General features: G+C 34.0%; 1 protein-coding gene across 4 annotated transcripts in view; it reads right to left on the bottom strand.

Moving 5' to 3' along the window:
* Positions 1-21,110, bottom strand: part of CEP128 (centrosomal protein 128) — a 115,590-nt gene that overhangs the window by 48,620 nt on the left and 45,860 nt on the right. For all 4 annotated transcript variants that reach the window (XM_032112431.1, XM_032112432.1, XM_032112434.1 and 1 more), the window contains 3 exons: positions 19,269-19,445; positions 17,677-17,736; positions 15,796-15,988 (listed from right to left, as the gene is read on the bottom strand). In XM_032112431.1, coding sequence (XP_031968322.1) covers positions 15,796-15,988; positions 17,677-17,736; positions 19,269-19,445 — 430 coding nt within the window. The remainder of the gene's footprint in view (positions 1-15,795; positions 15,989-17,676; positions 17,737-19,268; positions 19,446-21,110) is intronic.

Here is a 21,110-nt window from a genome sequence, read left to right as displayed (position 1 = left end):
ATTGAGATTTACTAAATTTAGAAATTATTCCGACACTAGAAACTCAAACAAAACACAAGTCATAGTGACATTCTGAATTTCTGCCACTAAGCATTGTGTGATGATTATTAATGCTTCTAAGGCTTTAAATGCAAATTACTTGATTCTACTTCTAGATGAAACTGTTATCATGTGTATAGGTGTTCATTAGTCATGCAGCAGTAACACAGCCAATTAGTGCTGGAATGCAGGCAATAATGTTCCTATTAGAAACAAATCTAAAGAACAAACCTTTTAAAAAAAATGTAACATACAACGGTCGTGAATAAACGCTTCCAATTTTACTTGACAAATTTTGCTGAGAAGCCATCAAACTTCAACCCTAACAATCTAATAGCACATTTATACTACAATGAAATTCTTTACTTAAAGCTTCAAATAAACTAGTTTGGGTACTAATGAGTAAGTAATTACTCTTTGTGTCCCACAGAAGCTAGTCCAACCCAGCTGACATGGTGCTAGCACCAAGTGCTCCAGTTCCACCAGATGTGGTCAGATCACATCACAGATGGCATCTGCAGCTGCATTTGCCAGAATGCATGGAGGTCTCTTTTTGCTCCCTGCCCCTGGCATTTCTCTTGCTTACTTTGTCCTGCTTTGGCAAAATGACAAACCTGGACCTCCAAAAGGTCTTAGTTCATTACAATGAGAACAGCATACTGGCAAAAAACCAACAGTCCTATGTGGCTAATATTGAGTAATATATGATTATAGTCGGGTTCAAAGAGGAGGAGCCATACAACAAGGGATGGAGCAAGTAGCACTGATGGGAGTGAGAAAAACAGAAATAAGAATTCAGCCTTTGGTCTGCAGTAATATTAAATGTCTCCATGAATGGGATACTGCAATTTGACCCACTAACTCATGATTATCTTGGATTTGTGTATGTGAGCTGTCATCATAACTGTAACACAGACCTATGTAAGGAAACCAAACAATGTTTTTTTCTCCCATAATTTTGATTAAAAAACCTATTAAATAACCTGGAAAGAAAAAAAATCAGCATTATATAAAAGAAAATATAGCAAGAAATGTCTCAAAGCAAGGTCCTCATAATAGCTAACACTTTAAACAGCAAATACAGCTGAACACTCTTTTATCACTGCATATAATATATAATTGTTACAATTCTCTCCTGAATGGAAAAACATTTCCTTTCTGATAATGAATAAAATTTTCCAGGAGCACAAAGAAAGAAACTGAAACTTAATTAGTTTTCATTTACCAAGTGCAAGCTAGAAAAGATAATTTGTCATTTCTTGGTTTAGAAAATTATGTTGATATGTTTATGGGCATGGTAGCTATATAAAAATTATGGTATGGCATATGTAAATGACAAAACAGGAAATTGAATGCCACTTTCTTCAGCAAGCTCTCTCTCTTAATATCATAGGATTTTCTTTTTTTGATGTTTATCATCCCAACCATATTTATGCATATCAGCAAATTTCCTTTTGGCTACATCTGAAAGGCAGCTGCAGATCTTAATGCAAATATACACAGAACTGATCTTGGACCTATCAGCTAAGGAATGGTCAATGATTAAGGGTATCAAGGTTTTTGAAGCAGCTAGTGCAGCTCATTTGAATTGAAATAACTGGGCAAACCAAACGAGGCCAACAGCCGCAGGACAGAAGGCTTTTCTAGCCAAGGTCACTTGTTACCTGAGATGAGTAATTCTCCCAAGCCTAGAAGTGCATTTCTTAATTGGGCTGTTTGAAGATCAGAGCTAAACAATCCATCTGCGATGTTCACAGCATAGGAGAACAGATAATATTGGAAGCTCAAAGATACTGGTCCGGAAATTAAGTTTCTCTACCAATCTCAGAAAAAAGGGACTTTTAAGCAGCTTGGATGTCTTGTCAGAGGAGTAAAGAACACAAAAGAAGTCCTATCTCCATGGGATTCACTCCTTGATAAATGCTGTAAGAAAGCTTTTAATTCTACTACATGGCCCTATGTATCCCTAGGACCCAAAAGAAAACATTTAGTGCAACCAAACAAACATACATGCACAGAGGTCAGTATGACTTGTTGACACCAAATATAACGCAGCTAGAAATTATATAACACCCTATCTATTACACCTGCTATAGAGGAAGGTGCAATAAACTGAGCTAGCAGTTATGAAGAAAGCCATTACAGCAATCCTTCTAATTTTTTCAGCTGTACTTAGCCTTTAAGTTTATTCCTTGGTGGGACAATCCTGTTGTACTGTCCCATGGTAACTGATGCTATACAACTGAGACTTAACAACTCAGCTGGTAAACATTTCAACTTTTGGTGAATGGCACATTTCACTTAATATCTAAAAATCTATTTTGAAAATTACACTATCTAAATGCACTAACTTATTATTCCTTCTACACAGCCATGTGCAAGAATCTACAGTAAAAGAAGTCTAGTAAATTTTTTCAATAAGAACTTTTTATACATAGATTTGAGGAAGAAATCTCTCCTACACTCCAAAAGAGAAGAGAATATTAAGAGGAAAATTATATATAATATATTATAACTGAATAGCAACATCAGAGCTTTTGTTTTTCTTTTCTTTCTCTTGTGCAGTGGAATAAGTGTAATTTTCAACTGAGACTTGATTTCTTATTTCTGATCAGTAGAATTCCTGGAGACTGATCACAAAAAACCCAAATTTACTCTGCTGTTTTCACTGAGTAAGAAGGTAAGAGGGCATTAATCTCACAATGGAGATTACATGGAGAAATGTATATCCAGTATGAGCAGTATAATAAATGTACTATAAAAATTTTATTTGTTATAAAAGGACACTGCAAATCTTATTACAAGGTTGATAAAAGCTGCAAATAAATTATGTTTATTACAGAATTGCTTATCCCATTCTCTCAACACTACATAATTTCTACAGGTAGACGCATTCAAATAGCAATCAAAGAAATGGTAAAATGACTGTCAAAATTCCACAAAAATGCACTGTAAACAGGAGAATACATTGAGTATTCTACAAACCTAATCCTTTACCTATTTACCTTATAGCTGCATGTCTGTTTAATCTCAACAATGCAAACGCAAGGAATAAACTGAAGTTTGCAAAGGTGCTAAAATGTCTGATATGTTTTTATATGGTGCCTCTTGCAGCCCACATTATAAAGTAGATTGACAAACACAAACTTGGAAAGTGCTTTCAATAGCTGGAGCATCATCTCCAAGGTGAGGAATGGAGAGGTACCAAGCAAACGGTGAACGTGCTTCACTGGAAACGCCCTGAAGGGTACAACGGTTATGAGACATAGGTTAAAATGTGCAGTGATCTGCTCATGCCTGTTGAGAATAGACAAAACAACAGAAAACTACTCTCTTAATGTACACCTAATGTTGAAAATTCATACTGTAAGGTTTTTACATCCTCTAGCAATCTTATTAAATGACTAAATTTCTCTTCCCTTGGATCCTTGTATTACATACGACAAAATATAATTACAATCAATTAAAACTCCTCAGACTAAAAGTAAAGGTTTAAGCCTTAGGTCTGAAATATGTTTTGTACTGTGAAAATACAGTTCTAAACTTTCTTCAGAAAACAAGAAAATAACGAAAATGAAAACTTGGGTTTACTCTCAGAAACTGTTTTTTCTCTCTTACAGAGAAGTTTGTATGCTTTTCTGTGGCTTCTATAATTTAACCCCTTTGTCTAGTATAATTTTCCTTTGCTGCAACATTTGTTGCCAGCATATTTATTTCAAAAGGCCTTTTACTTGACATAAGGATTGGAATTTTTTTTCTGTATGACAATCTACAATTTTAATAATTACAATAAAATACAGATCATGGAACCCTTTCAGTTTCAAAGTAATATTTCAAATTAATCATGCTGAGTTTCTCTGACTCTATCAAGCTTTCTGACAGCATCTTTTCCAGACCTACACTTTACACATAGTACAATGTCACAGTGCAACACACAACTGTGCTTCTCCTCTAAGTTCATTTGTCCCAAAGCACTAGCATGACCAATAACAGATTTTTCCCATTTAATAAAAACTTGTTTTACTGTAAATATCTGCTCCTCTGCTGTCTTGATGTGTATTTTATACCTTAGCAAACCAGTTTACTTGAGCTGAAGTACAATAGTATTACAATTTCTTCTGGAATAAACTCTTTCTCTTGGATCTTGTTTGCTCTGCTAAGGCAGAGCAAACAAAGCCTTTAGAGCAATTTAAAAAAACAGAGCTGTCTCTAAGGACACAGATTAAAAGCACTGCTTGGGAAAAAGAGCAATGTCAGACATGCAACTTGGAACCAGTGTACACATGCAACTTGCACACTGTGTACTTCAGAGCGCACATCAGATGAGAACAAAACACATGCAATAAATTTTAAGGTACAAGACACTTGATACTATGTTTTCTTGACCTGGCATCAAAATATTATTCATATTGGTGATTCAGATGGAGAAAGAAAACTACCCAGCTTCTGATGACCACACACTCCTTATGTAGCTCTGTAAAAATGCCCTGATCACAGCTGGCATCTGTACTAGTGAACTGACACTGAGTACTGACATTTCTTCCTGACCTGATGCAGCATGATTCATGATCTGTCCAATACTGTTACACTATTACTCAAGTAAATTAGATTATTATAGGTTAGCAAATCATCATCAACATAATTCCTAATGAACAAAACTAAATTAATTACAAAAACTTTATGAGTAGCAACAAATAGAATGCTCAAATTCAATCACACTATATCTGTACATGACCACTTCAGGAAATATGAAATGCTAATTTTGTGAACTAAAAGCATTTTATGTTGCCATTCGTATGGTACTAACAGATTAACGCATGAAAAATGCATAATCATCTATCTGAATGGCCCACATAATCATACCATTGATTCTCAATTACAGTTAAGGATGGAAATTTTCATAATTTAGTAGTAATAACACTGGCTTTATTGAAAATAATTCTTTGGAAATCAAAATTCCTTCCAGATAACAGAAGAAACAAAATCTGTTGCTTACTGCAACACTACAAAATACTTATTGTTATTTAATCAGGTTACTTTACAAGTCACACACTGAAATGTTTTAAGATCAGATCAAAATAGGAGTTGTAGAGTACTGTAAACACATTGGATTTTAAAATACAATCATTTTTGAAACAGTCAAAAAAGAAATCTTAGGAAGCTTTCAGTTTTTATTACCCTCACAATGCAATATTCCACAATGTCAGAAGCCAGCTTGATAAGGCTATACTATATACATATTGTATATAAGATTTATATATTGGAAAGGATAGGGTATTTTTGTATTTTCAAATTCGAAATGTTTTTGCAACAAGTTAGAAACATTCCAACCCTAAAGTTGAGATCTTATCCTACTCTGTGGCTTATTTGCTAGCATCATGTGTTTCACTGTAATACACATAGACCATGGTACAAACTCATTAAACCAGTCTGTGTAGATAAGCCTCATGGACCAAGAATGAAGTATTAATATTTCTTCAGCTTTTACGAGAATAAGAATGTATATAGTAGAATATTCACATTCCACTCTTACTTAAGAAGCCTCTCTAATAAAACATAGCCCAACATACTTACAATCCCCTTAATACACTCGAGAACCATCAGCTTAACATTCCCAGCTTGGAGAAGAAAGTCCCATCTTCCTCAGACATGAGGATAATATGAAGCTATGCAAAGCAAACTTCATCTCAAGTTCCATGACATGTCTCATGGCTTGACAGAAGAAAGGCATCTGAAAAACTAAGTTCTCTGCCAATTTAAATATGCTTTTGCTAAAAAATAAACTGTTTTTTAATATTCATTAAGAACTTGATAGGGAAACTATGGATCACCAAATAGCTGTAAGATTGTTGCATTACACTCAATAGTGTCCTAACTTAATTCTGTCCTTTGAGCTCTTCCTTAATAAAAATGTGCTCCATGGATTTTAAGCACATCGCATTAGAACAAAATAATTTCACTAGGATTTTTTCATTTTATATAGTGTCTTGCAAGGAACGGAATACTGTCTGATCATTTGATTTTTCAAGTAGAAGCAGTTTTCCATACAGACAACATTCAAGAATTATTTTCAAAAAATGCTGCTTCTAGAACGTCAATCCAACCAAGAAAGTAATGTTTTAGGGCCAAGTCATCAAATATAATTAAAACCAGGGAGGCAAAGTTTTTCTCCTGGCAGCTGAAGTACGTACAACATCGATGCAGTATGTACATATGCATGAAGAACAGACATATATATTTCAATAGATGTGTTTTCTTGGGTTTGCACTTAGCTTCTTTCTTTAGTGGTAGGCATCTCAATTTACCAGGTATACTAAAACAAACAAACCAAATATCCACAACAAAATCATATGTGTTAATTTTTGTTTCACATTCTAAGTCAACAAATTTTACGTTTAAATGTTTCCACTAAACAGAGATTTCCATACTGGCAATATATAATGTTACACAAGTGTAGTGCTCAAATACTCAAAAATAAGTACTGCAATATGAACATGTGTATTTTAAATATAGTTCTCAGAGTAGAAAGGTGGTGCAGAATTAAGAAATTCAGCTGAGGAATATGAGACCAAGCTCAGTTCTCTCTCTTTTTTTTTTTTAATACCTAACCAGGAGCAATTCTCTTTATGACTCAGATACTGTATCTGTTTTAGCAAAAAAATAAAACTTTACAACAATGTTTACTAAGAGTGCTTAATCACTTGCACTGCAACTCCTTGAAAATAGACAGAAGTATTCAAATCATGCCCTTGACATGTTACAACTTTATCCTAGAGACATAATAGATACAGACAAGAAAAATACTGTGACACTCTGCCCACTCTAAAGATTCAGAAATATGTGCCATTATTACATGTGAATTTTTTAAAAATTACATAGAAGGACTTGTTGTTTAGTAAAAACAATTAGTAGCTTGTTGCTCTGATCACTCATACTGCATGAACTGTATAGTTAATTTGCTTGTCTTGCTTGTCTCTAAAACACTTTTAAGGATTTTCCCTTTTAACTACAAAATATGTAAAGCATTCAAAAGTACCAATCACAGTTCCCATTTTCTTAAACCAAAACCAAGAAGGAAAAAAAGGTGTTAGATACAGACAGTTGTTATTCTGAACATGCTCATCAGAGTAAATATTCAACCTAGGAATTTGTCATATTTAAGCCACTAGAAGGAAAAAATGTGCAAACAGATTAAATATCACTTATTTAATCTTTATATAGCAAAAATAAAACCAGCTAGATTTCCTTTTTTTTCAAGAATTCACTTATATTGTATATTCTGTAATTAAAATTATTTTGTTGTGTACAGTCAACATTAAGAATTGGTTTTACTGATGACTGAAGCTCTTCTCAAAGTGAGGAATTTTTTGGTACTGACATAGGACTTAAACTTCAATTCTCCAAATACACAATATCATGAAGACACACTTCAGGAAAAAAAAAGATTTTAAACAGCATGTCAGCTGAAAGGATATAAAAGCTATTAACATAGCAATGAACTACACTGAAAACCATATTCTAGACAAAAAATTCTAGACAAAACCATTACACAAGCTCTAATTTCGAAAGATATTGAATCTATGATATAGCAAGAGGCAAGATTTTAACTACTTTTTTAATTTCAAGAATTTTACTATAATAAATCTTAGATAGCATTTTTTTTCCATTTCTGTTCAAATTTCCAACATGATTCATCTGTATTTTAGACTAAGATGGCTTTGACCAAGGGAATAGGTACAATAGGAGAGGAACATAGAGCCCTTGGTTCAGTTTTATTTCCTATAAGAGAGTATATTATTTAATTAAACTGTCATCTTATCAGATATTAATAAGTTTCTTTAGGATGACATTGTTACCTAAAGAAGACTAAATGACAGCATGTTTCTGTAATGTACTTCTCAGGAAAATATTGAATTCAAGACAAGCATGGAAGTGTCTGTGTTGGGGTAGTTTTTGTTTGGTTGTTTTTTTTTTTTTTTTAATTTAATAACTGTAAATTGGTGATATCAGTCTGGTATAGAAACATAGTACATAACCTGAAAGCATGACAGCACCTTTCATATTAATTCAAGGAGTCCTGATAAAGTTGTACAGTTGATTACAAGATTCTCTTTATTATATAGTGTTAAACCACTGTTAAGCTGTAATTGTGCTTATAAATAGTCCTATGCCATCATTTCAACAGCTGTAAAAAAAAAAAAAACTCACTAGTTCATAGAATACCATCTATTTTAGCTTGGTTTAAAGAAAAAAGTCATCATTCACAAAAGGAAGAAAAGATCAAATAATACATTTAAACTATTTAATATACACTGAATCCCCATCCCCAGGTTACTCTTGTTAATTTTGATTTAGTTTCCGATATGTGCAGATAAACCCAGAAGTAAAACTAACAAATTTAGTCTCTTACTGTTAGTGAGCAGTACAAACTCAGCAATTTAAAGGGCTCATCATGCTTTCCAAACTAAAAATCTGTACATAAGTTTCAGAAAATCACCTAAACTATGTGATTCAGAAAGAAAAAAGAAATCAAAGGAAGTCTTGAAAACATCTTAGCTACAGTTTGATCCCATCTCTTACCTTCTCTTTTTCACAATGGCAGCCATATTTTCATGAGTGCATAAAAAGATAATGTCAAATGGAAACGGCTCCAGAAAAATACTAGATAATTACAGCAATGCATGTCCAGTCAGATATTTCCAGTTTTCCAATTTAAAAAATTCCACAGGGTAAGATTTCTAAATGATTTGGGTTTATTTCCATTCTTCTAGGAATCTGAACGCAGGTTCATTTTGGCAAAGTTTAAAATAACTTAGAAGTCCTCCCTCCTCCTTCCCCCATCACATTAAAAAAACCAAACATTATTTAAAGGGCAAGAACACTTATAAGAAGAAATAAATTATTTTAATAGTAATGATATTTCAACTTTATGCATTTTGAAGCTCACTATGAAAACCAAGTACAATGAAGAGTTTCTCTGAAATCCTTCAGATTCCTTCCTGTATGTATGCTTAAAAGAGTGTTCTCTCTACTTGATGCTCCCGATCACTGTTCAATAAAAGATGACTGGAAAATACCTTGTGATGTTTCTTGCTGCCACAGAAAGGACTCTTGTTCAAACAAGGGCACTATCATGCAATATATAAGAAAAAGAAAATTAATAAAAAAGAAAGAAACAAAGCTGAAGGGGCAGAATCAGACTAAGTTGTCTTCAAAACAGCATATGTATTTTACTATTAAATGAAATATAATAGGTCATAATAGAAAGATTTTAGACTATTTTGATTTTCACTGGTTCCCAATTTCGTATGTTTCCTCAGTTTAATAACAGATTCCTCAGTGTCAGTGTATTTGCACTCAATGTACTACACTGTCTCTTACTTTAAATTTTTGCTCTTTCTGCTTTAGTGTTTCCAAACAAAAATTGGACTTACTGACTTTAAAGTAGAAAAAACCAGGAATATAATTTGAAATATTAGGTTTTGTCAAAGCAGAGTTTTACCTACATTTTTAATCTACTTTAGTATAACAGGCTCTTTTGAGTGTACATTATCCACAGCAAATGAGTAACAGATAATCCTGACTGAACCTAACAGAAAAAAAAGAAATTAAACTGGTGTCTTGCTTCAGGAATCACTTATCAAAATCTTTGTAAAATATACTTGTTTTCATCACAAGTGATGAAACTAGAGGTAACTGTAAGATTCACAGAGATGCCACTGTCACTAAAGCCAGCTAAAATGTAAGTCTTTCAAAATTTGATTTTTGTATCCTCAAATCTGAGACAATGCACAATGACAAATGCATGAGGGATAAACTTAATGCATAAAGACAAACAGCACAGACTTGTGCAGTTCAGGTTGGTACTTGTGATAAAAGCATCTAACATTAGTCTATCATAGCTCAGGACTAGAATTGTTACCTTCTTAAGCTTTACTTAGCAGTATAACCTGTAAAAGAGAAATTCTAAATGTGTAACAATTTAAGTGTGATTATAGAGTATTATCTCAGTAGACAGTGAGAACTAGTACAGAGTATGTCCTGCATCACCTGGGACTTTGTGTAAAACAGCATATTTGCAGAATATTTTGAGATAAATTATATCAGTCTGTAAATAGGAGCAATGCACCTGCTCTTCTTACATCACTACAGCCTTACTAACATTGTTTCATTAAAAAAGAACAGATACAGCCTTGCCAAATATGTCAGGTCTTATTTTGCTAAACATTTATGTGTTGACTATCCATGTCTTCTCTGAAGTAGGAGCATATTATCCTAAAACAAAAGAACTGTGCAGACTTCATGTCCACCACTATACAACACATTATGTCTAGCTTATATAAATGTCAATATATTCCAAAATTTTCTTGGAAAGGCAATTAAAGTACATCTGAGCTTCTAAGACCAATGGGTGCACCCAGGATCAATATAGACTTTCACTGATTCGAATGATGAACTTTTCAGACTACACAGTTTGGCTAGACCATATAGAAATGCAGTAAATGAAAGAAATTTGTGCTAGGTCCTGGGTACAATTCTTGACAATGGCATTAAAAAGATAATAATAAAAAAAATACTTGTTACCTAAACTAACTTTTAAATTATTTTAAGAACACCTTGGCATGCTCAGTGATTCCAGAATGCAAATGAAGCTTAGTTAAGAAACTGGAACTTATGTGTTTTATTTCCTCATACCCTTGTTAACAGATTGAATACCTAATGCAATGTTTTTGAAATAAATTTGATAGTGAGACCAAAATCACTCTAAGAGGAAAAATGGAATCCAAGTTGTTATTTACTGAAATATCTCGTTGTGTAGCATGCTAGAAAAATATATTAAGTAGTGAACTGTATCCAAAGTACGAATCTGCAAACCTGAAATCAGAACTCACATCCTCTTCAGTTCTTCTGTATTCATAAATATTGCTAGACTTCTGAATTTCTAAAGTCTCCAGCATGATACTTTTACCAAGAATGGAAGACAAATGTAGCTGATCTTGAAGCATCACCAGGTAACTCTGAAACTTCTGCTACTCTGTAAACAATCCTGAAACTCTGTGCTTCACAACTGTACTTTGCTTCATTCTCTATTCTCTCATTCATGAATCTTTATGTTAGCTTACTTGTATTTTTCAGGATTATACCACATGGACAGCCAGTTTATACCACCACAGGTACCACTGTGATAATGTTAACACTTCTACAGAGATTCACAAGAAGGATTCAAAAGCCTGCAATATCCTAGGTATTTACAAATGCCTTGGTGAAGGGAAAAGACAAAAATACCCCATAGTTAGAAGTTTTAGTAGGCCTATTTAAGCTAATAAAACTTCCTTACACATGTTCATCAACAAAGCAGTTTAAATATTTATCCTACCTACTTTTGGTATGTCCACCATAAACCTCTATTTTTATTCTTTCTCCCAAAAAAACTCCAGGAGTAAACTACATTATCAGATCCATTGAAAGGAAATTAACAAATTAATTTCTTGAGAATACAATTTCTCTATCTCATTTTCAAAATTTTGACATAAGTGAACTTAAATTAATGGAGTATTTTCACACTATATCAGGTACTCAGACAAGTGGTTTGTGTCGGTGGGGACAGTCAACCACATACATGGATATTCATGGTTATTCACAGAATCTGGTAAAATGTTCCATCTAAAATCTGTGTCATTCCAAATGCAGCAGAAAATATTTTCATCCATTTGATCAAATTTGATTGAATGCCCATTTAATTTAGCAATACTGTTAAGGATACATTGGTGTTTAAAAAAAAATAAAAAAGTGAAGGGCTCTTTTTTATCAATTAAATACATTCTGCCTTCAATTGCTTAATTCCTGCACCTGGGATTTGCCCAAAATTTCATTACTGGGTGCCTTAGTATTGTGTAAGTACTTCCATTTTCTATGTTTAAGAAACAAAAGCCAACCAGCATTCTGCATCCTAAATTTAAATTTTTTATCATTTTGATGGATTGCTTTCTCCTTTTGGCTTAACACCTTTTTTATGCTTTTACCTGTGTTTTCTTTTTTCCCCTCTGGGAAAGTATTTTCCAATTTTCATGTTCAAGTCATTGATCCATTAAACTATTTACATGTTTACATTCTACTACTTGCATCATAATCAAGGCTGGGCTTTTCATTCAGTATGTAAGAGTATCTGTTCAAGATATAAAAGCAGTCAGATTTTGTCTTGCACCCTTTTTAAAATAAAAACAACCCTTTTTAAACATTTAAATGTATCACTTGATACAAAGAACAGTACTCAAAACTCACATTAACAGATATACATTCTATTATTTCTCTATCTTCTACAATTTCTAAAAAAAAACTGACTTGGTGTAATGAAGGTCATAATTTTCAAATTAAAAAGAACAATCTAAGTTGACATGACTGTAAAACAAACCAATTAAATTCATGTGGAGATTGTAGCTCCATTATTCTTGCATACACTGTCACATGCTCTGTCATTTAATTAGTGGTACAAGAAAATTATGTTAAATACCAAGTCAACCTGCCGATTGGTGCACTAATAAAAAGCTCTTAAAATTTTGTTCAATGTTTGTAAACATTATTATGAACTTCTGACTCTGGCTTCAAATTCAAAATTGATTTAAAAGCAGTAAAAATAAATAATACATAATATTTCCTTTCTTGGTATCAGGTAAATGAAATTAAACAATTCCAATGCTATTCCATTTTGCGTACCAAAAAAGCCACCAATGTTTTTAAGGCTCCAATTTTTATTATCATATTCCTACTCTTCATACTAAGCCCACTCATGAAGAAAAGTGAGTCTACAGACCAGCATCTCTAAAAGAGTACCAACTATCCCTTTGTCACTTAGAGAAGCACATTCCTTACTTGAATTTATCATTCTTATATTTAATCATCACATCAGTACTCCCCTGCACAGTTGCACGTTGAACACCATACAGGCGACAGCCATACTGTGGCTTCTGCTACATCTCTCAGTTATTCAGTAACTACCAACTATTTTATCAAATTAATGACAACAGGAAGTTGGGCTCAGATGTATTTTATTTCCCTATCTCTAATTAGAATGAACACTTACTGAATTAATAAAGTCTTGAATACTATTAAGAGAAGCAGACACACTCCTGGAAGGGCTGTAACACCACAGGGCTAAAGCTGAAGAAATACACTGGTACTGAGCCAAATCATGGTAACTTCATCTGTATGCACAAGATTGCTGACTATCAGATCTAATCAAAATGGAACGTGACAAAGTGAATTATAAATTTACAGACATGAAGACTATTCTTAATTGTGTATATAAATAATTGGCTGTGTAATTGGAAATACCTGCATCTCTCCTCCAACACTATTTTAATAGCAGTGCCCAAAAACAAACAAAAAAATCCCATCAAACAACACACCAAAAAACACCCTACCAATCACCACCTTACATGACCAGGTTTCAAATTATATCTCATTAAAAAACCATGGCATGTCAAGAGACAATAAGATGCTTGATAGCTGCTTATGAACACACTCCTGACTCCCTATTTCTCCATCAAACAGTAAATTACGATTATTTAAATCAGAAATAAAATTCAAAACAAAAATTAATGTTTTATGAATGTTTTTAAGTGAAGACAGCAAGGAGGATATCTTGGGAAATCCACTAGCAGCAGTCAAGGTTACTTATCTTCCTCTGCTGCTATCTTCATACCCATGTATCCTCAGATCCTGTGTATCTATCCTGATCCCAGGGTTTAAACCTAACACTGGCCTGCATTGCCGGCACTGCGTCACCTTTTTGTAAGTTCTATTTCTCATTCTTTATTTAGTGGAATTTTAAAGAATGTTTACTGTTTTCTGCTACACAGAAAACTTTAACAACTATTTAACAGTTACTTCCTTTCTCTTACCTACTTTTAACAAGCATCCACCTCTAGAGAAGACAGAGGAGAACACCATTTACTTAAAACTGCATAAGTTGTAGTATGTGAAGTAACAAATGGAACTGAGCATACTTGGAGGGGAAAAAAGAAATGGCCCTTATAAAAAGAAGGTATAAGATTACACACTATTTTTTGTGCTCAGTTAACAACATTACTTCTTACCACTCTTTTCAGTTTAATAATTGCCCATAATAACTTGACCTACAGCTTGAAATTTAAATGCAGGCTGTGAATTGTTCCACGAAGTCTAAACTAAATAAGTACAATAGAACAGAGATCTAAGTAAGGTTTGCTTTATTTCCTATGCACTTGCATTAAAAAGGCAAATAAGGCTTCAGGGAGATCATCTTACTAGATAATCATTCAAATATAAAAACACTAAAGCACTATTAATGTCATATCAGGGTCTGTGTGCCATCTTTCTTAACAAATGAAGGACAGCAATAGAAACATTCAAGCTTGAAAGATCAAAGCACGTTCTCTTTCAAAGTTCTTTGTAAGTGGAAGAAGAAAATTTTGACAGAATCTTACAATTCTTTTAAAACAACCAGCATTGTTCTATAAAATATTTACAAGAATGTTTTTATCTGTTATTGCTGTTGTGGTGGTGGCTTAATCCCAGTTGGCAACTAAGTACCATACGGACACTTGCTCACATACACACACCCCATTGCTGAAATGGAGAGGAGAATCAGAAAGAAGCTAAATCCCATGGGATTAGACAAAAGCAGTTTAAAAATTAAAAAATTAAATAATAAAATTTTTTAAATAAAAAAGAAATAAAAAAGAAAAGGAAAACAACAAAAAAGATAGAAATAAAAACAAAAAAACCCCAAGTGATGTAGAATACCACTGCTCACCACTGACGTCCAGCCCCTTCTCCAGCTGTGATTGGCTCCTCCCAGACAACTCCCCTGTGTTTATATACTGGGAATAGTGTTCTAATATACAGAATATCCCTTTGGTCAGTTCCCCCAGCCTGGCCATGCTCCCTTGCAGATATTTGTGCACCTGCTCACTATCGGAGCATGGAAAACTGAAAAGTCCTTGACTTAGGGTGCAACAACTAAATCATCACTGTGTTATCAACATTACTATCATATTGAATCCAAAACACAGCATGTTTCAGCTACTAGGAAGAGAATTAACTTTGTTCTAGCCAAAATCAGGCAGTTTTGGTTTTGCTACATTTCACAAAACATTTTCAATAATAAGTCAGCCACTAGAAGCTATAACTACACTTGCTAAAAGTTTACGCTTATCTGAGTCTACATCAATCAGCACAAAGTGACATCTAACAAAATAATTAAAGAGAATACTTATTCTGTCCAGTTATATCAGTATGGAGTCCTGAATAAAGACTGGAACAAGATTTCTGAAGAAAACCTAAAAGGTGACACCTTTCTTTCAAAACTGGGGGAAGAGAATACCATGAAAGATCATACCACGACACAGCGAGCTATGCAAATAGCAGTCTAACTCAGACAGCCTCAGACTCTTGTATAACCCGTTTTGCCCGGGTCGTGCAATGTCCCAGAAGGTACAGCTGGAAAATATTTCTATATCCACTGTGCATGATGTAAACTCTTGTGTTATTCAGCCACTGTACTGGGTTGAAACACAGTTGATTGCATTTGCCTTTTTTGTCAGCGAAGGAAAACAAAAACCCACAAACCTAGCATTTTTCTTGGTTATCACTAGCACATTGCAGTTTGCAATAACTAGTTGATAAAATACATCTGAATGTGCCATAGAAATTATAATTAATACAATTTTGCATTTTTTCTCCTTTTTATCAACAAAAATCAAACCAGTAACATACCTCTTTTTTCTCTGTGAACTTCTTCCAGAAGTTTTTCTTGGTTTTTTATCTGTTTAAAGAGAGACTGATGTTCAGTCTCCTTTATCTGTGCAAAGTGCTTGAGCTGTTCTCGGCTTTGCAGCAAGTAGCATCGCAGTTTTTTTTCCTTACTTTCTCTTTCCTTTACCTCCTCACACAGCCACTGAAGCTTAGTCTGTATTAAAAAAATGGTACAATAAAAAGTAAAGAATTCTAATGACAATAAAAGGACGTAAATGTTCACTGAGCAAATTGTCTTTGGAGTTACAGATTACTCATTTGTAGCTATCTGAATAATAATAATAGGGGACATTCAGATATATGACGAGAACATATGTGGACCTTCAAGAGACTCAAAAGACATATTTTGGTTGATAATTATATGTGAAAAGCCAATATAGTGATCTTCTTTTATATTATTGTATTTCTTTTTAAATAAGAAGCATGAATTTGCTAGGGTAGATATGGAAATTCACTTTGAATTAGTGCACACAGACACCAAGAGATAGGCCTTCCTTTCAGAATACCTTTTTCTCTCTATTTTATGTTGAAAGAATATAAAGTATTTCTCCTTTCTAAAAAAGTGACATCAATCCTTTCTAGTCAGCAAAAGTCAGTATTTAAGGTTTATTCAGAGGAGAAAAAGATCTCATTGATAAGGTTGTGATCAATATAGTAAATCTAGAAGTGATCAAATGAAATACTTTCACACAGCCTGTTTAATGACAAAAGAAAATAAAAGTGGCATTTTAAGTAGTCATTCATTCTAAACTTCCCTCTGGCAGCTAAACAAACTTAGGTGAGAAATGTATGCAAAATATTACTAGTCACTCTTTGAAAGTTCTTTTTAATATTATGTCAGTGTCACTTTTTCAAGTGAAGAAAATACTTCCCCCGTAACATTTCTCCTATGATTCCAATCTTGTCTCTGTTATCTATAGTGGTAGTGTTTCTTGGTCTACAAGTCTTACCCAGACCACACACCATGAATAACCTTCTCTTACATGAAAACATTTGCAATTTTTTTTCCTTAAGTCAATTCTCCCGTGGCTTTGACCTTTCTACATGAAGTAAAAACACCAGTTGTCGTCCAGAGTTTGTGATCTATTTTGATCATGAGAAACTTACTTCTTTTAAAAGATATGGGTAAGAAATGTGCTTATGTGTATGAGTTGAGGGTGCTAGAGGAAAGCTACAAAATGAAAGGCAAGATTTATGAGTTACAGTCATCACCTTGAAGATGTTTTCAAGCATATGTGCCCCCACATTATAGGGCTTGAAAGCTTTAAAGTGGAAAGAAAAATCGTTCATTTTCCAAGAATCCAATCTAATACATTTCAGATTTAATACCAGCCTTATTTAAAACCATCTCTTGCCTTGTGATAATGCTAAAGAGAAACTTAACCCGCTGACTACATTTTCATGCTTTACTTGTCTGAAAAAAATTTGAACCAGATCTAAAGGCTATCACTGCTCTTACTTCAATGCCTTTATTTGGTGATAACAACATTGCTATTTATTTTGCTACAGAGATGGCTATATCTTGTTGATAGAAACATTCGGAAAACTATTCTGTCAGTTGAAATAACAGTCTGGAAATACCAGAATTATTGCCAAAGGAATGCTTTTGTATTTTTCCTTTTACACTTTAAGTGCCATTTTAAACAGACCTTCAACTGAATCAGATCCATCCTTTCAGACTCACCCCCTCACTCAATTGTTAGGGCTGAAAAGGACCTCAGGGATCATCTAGTACCTAGTTTCAAACCCCTGACATGTGCAGGGACACTTCCCACTACACCAGGTTGCTCAAATATTGGATATTAGCTTATTCAGTGAAATTTCAGGAGTTTTGACTATTACCTTTGTTTCTGCTAACCAGCGATGAGGATCATTCAGTACTGTTGGTGTGAGGGATATTGCCTATGGAAAAGCAGGAGACAGAGAAACAGACGTAAAACGGGAATTAGACATAGAAGGAAGAAAGTCCTGATTACTGGAAATTCATCAAACAAATACATTTTTTATCAAGGAAGATTAAGCCTAGTGTTTGACTTCTCTGAATACAAGTATTTATCCATCAAATTCCTCCTTGCTCACCCAAGTTGTAGTGGCAATTTCTTGAAGGGTGAAACTTTTTAGAAACCTTGGCAATACCTAAAGTACTGGGCAGAGGAACAATATAACAAAGGAAGCTGCTTTTTTTCTTTTTTTTTTTTTAAACTAACTTTTTTTCGCATTAGCTGTCTAGTCAAAAATTCACATTCAGAACTAGTTTAATTTTGCCAGTGAGCAAAAAAAGGAGAATTGTACAAACAGGGATCTACAAAACTTTATCCAGAAACCAAAAGCTCTGCATGAGGTGGGAAGCAAATCCAAGAAGGTATGGCTCAATGATCAAGAATCTGGCAACCAGAGCAGATCACAAAACTTAATAAAAAACCAGACTGAGCTATAAGAATACAGAGGAGAAAGCTTGTTTGTCAAACACATTTTCTTAGAATTCTCATCTAGTTTTGTGCTGCAACATCCCAACTCCATATGTGAGTGGAGAAATGGTGTCAATTGTGAAAAATTCCTATTACAAAAGCAGCCTAGCCCAGTCAAATGACCAGGAACTACAAAGTATTCTCTGTTTAAATAGCAAGACAAAAAAAGATGTAATATGAATGTACTCCGGGGTTGCAGCTAAGGCTAAAAATCCACCAGGTCAAGCACTTTTGAGTGTGGCAACGAGCTGAGTCATACATTCCGTTCTCTTTATTCTCAGAAATGTACAATGTTGATTTAAGAGGATTAGTCATGTAGAATCATACGAAGGGAGGAAGAGTGGTTTCTGAACCTGGGGAACAAATGAGAATACTCAGAAGAAAAGCTACAGGGAGACAGGGGTTGCAGGAGAAGTAGTTAAATAGTGAAAAAAAAGTTACAGCAAGCTACCAGTTTCCTGAAAATTTGGGGCTGAGTTTTCTGGATACAAGGACCTGCTCCTCAAAAGAGGACGTTTTAAACTCTTTTCATTTTCAGTATTTAGTTCTCTACATAAAAAACAAAGCATCCAAGTGATTTTTTAACAAAACCTTTCTTAAATTTTCTCCCAATTTTAAAAGCATTTTAGGCCTTTCTTGAGGACTTCCCAACTCTAGACTGCCTAAGAAAACCTACCTCAAAATTTTGGCTCATAAAAGGTCTTTTCACACAAGCAAAAGGAGAACTGTTTCTCACAAAAAAAAAAAAAAAAAAGGGAAAAGAAAGCAGTACCAATTAATGCATGGACAGTTCTTCATAGCATCCCATTCTAATACCTAGCAATGTCCCTCTGTACCAGCTAAATATCCATAATTCTATTAGAATGATTATCTATATACAACACTGACAGTAATGCATACAAGTTCTGCTGCAAACTTGCATTAAGAAAATAACAAAATGTGAAGTATACTTAAAACTAGAATTACTTTGAATTTCTCCATGGAGTCCCGAGAAAAGATTTCACAAGCAGCATCAATTTCACTTCCTATCATGGAGAGAATGGATTGCTGTTCCATTTCTAAGTGACGCAGCTGATCTTTAAACTGCAGTCTGGCCTCGCTCATCTTTCTCAAATGATCTTCTTCATTGATGATCTGCTTTTCCTGGAGAGACAGAGGAAAAACAAAACAAAGATAAATTATTGCATTAATAATGTAACATACATTATTAGCAATATACCTTTCAATCTTATAATCACACTATACTCACTCATGCTAATTTCAACTCCTTGCCCTGGAAAAATAATACCTGCTAATAGCACTTTTAAGTTCCTCCCTTGATTCTCCTTATTATCCTGTAAATCAGTTAGGAAGAAACTGCTACCAAATGCAAACTCAACAATCATAAAGCGTACCTTCAAAGTCAAAAATAGATGTTCTATTACAAATCTCCTCATGAGTAGAAAAAGAGCCCAGAGCAAATGCTCCCATTATTACCTTCTGCCTGAATCAGTTATAGGCATCTAATCTCTATCATCAGAAGAGATCCCAGAAGGATAATTTTATTGGCAGTGTGCCCTCAAAGGAAAACTACTCAAAGAATATCTCATAGGAAAGTGAGTGGCACTGAGAAAAGCATTTTATGTTATCATCTAATGTCAGAAAGTTGATTAAATATGTTACATATGTTTTTAAAATTCAGATTCTCTTCTTTCATATCTATGATAGAGCTGCCATGTAAAACCAAACAAAACTGCTGCTGGATTACGCAAAATATTGAATTATGCATCATAATTAATATAGAAAAACCTATCTTGTGAAAGTAAGTGAAATTGAAACACACCTGTCTGCTGCTGAGATCAGGAGGATGTAATGCAGCGAAGGGTGAACACTTTAACAGGCACATTCCAATGCATGCAAGTTGCACCAAGAATGGTGAGAAAAGCAAGAATTTCAAAAATTTATTAATTTTTATTAATTAATTTTTATTAATTTTATTTATTAATTTTTATTAATAATTATTACCTCCACAATGACAAGGTACAACTGTTTGAAGTGTATTTGATGGAAATCTGCATACATTGCTCTTATGAGACACCAGCGTGGAGTTAGGTAATGTCTAACACAAGTTCCATGAATGGGATATACATGGAATCATAGAATCATCTATGTTGGAAAAGGACTCCACGATCTTAAGAGTCCAACTGCAAACCCCACACTGCCAAGTCCACCACTAAACCATGTCCCTGAACATCACCACATCTACATGTCTTTTGAACACCTCCAGAGGTGGCAACTCAACCACTTCCCCTGGGCAGCCTGTTCCAACGTGTGAACAAATTTTTCCTAATATCCAAACTAAATCTCCCCTGATACAGCTTAAGGCTATTTGCTTTTGTCCTACCACTTGCTAATCGGGAGAAGAGACCAATACCCACCTTGCTACCTCCTTTCAGGAGGTTGTATACATATATATGTATAGGTGTTACTTCTATTAGCGAAATAGGTGTTTTTAATATAGGTGACCTACAAATGTGAGACACTCACACTTGATAAGCAGTCTGATTTTTTTCATTTAATTAATACAAAAAATACTTGAGTTAGACGGCAGTTATTCCAAACTGAAGAAATCGTAAGATTTTTACAGATGGACAGGTTCCAGTATTTCTGTACTATAAAGACGGGAGCTGAACAGTTTTGACCTAGGTAAGTATTCTGAAAGTAATAAGATTGCATTGTATATATTTCCAGTATCAGTGTTCGGTTATCTCACTATTCACTGAACGCAGTCCATCACATGTCAAAGTTCATTCCCAAAGACCATGACTA

The sequence above is a fragment of the Corvus moneduloides genome, chromosome 6 (assembly GCF_009650955.1).
Source record: "Corvus moneduloides isolate bCorMon1 chromosome 6, bCorMon1.pri, whole genome shotgun sequence".
Lineage (NCBI taxonomy): Eukaryota > Metazoa > Chordata > Aves > Passeriformes > Corvidae > Corvus > Corvus moneduloides.
Note: the sequence above shows the minus strand (reverse complement) of the source record. Positions and strands in the feature narration are given on the sequence as shown.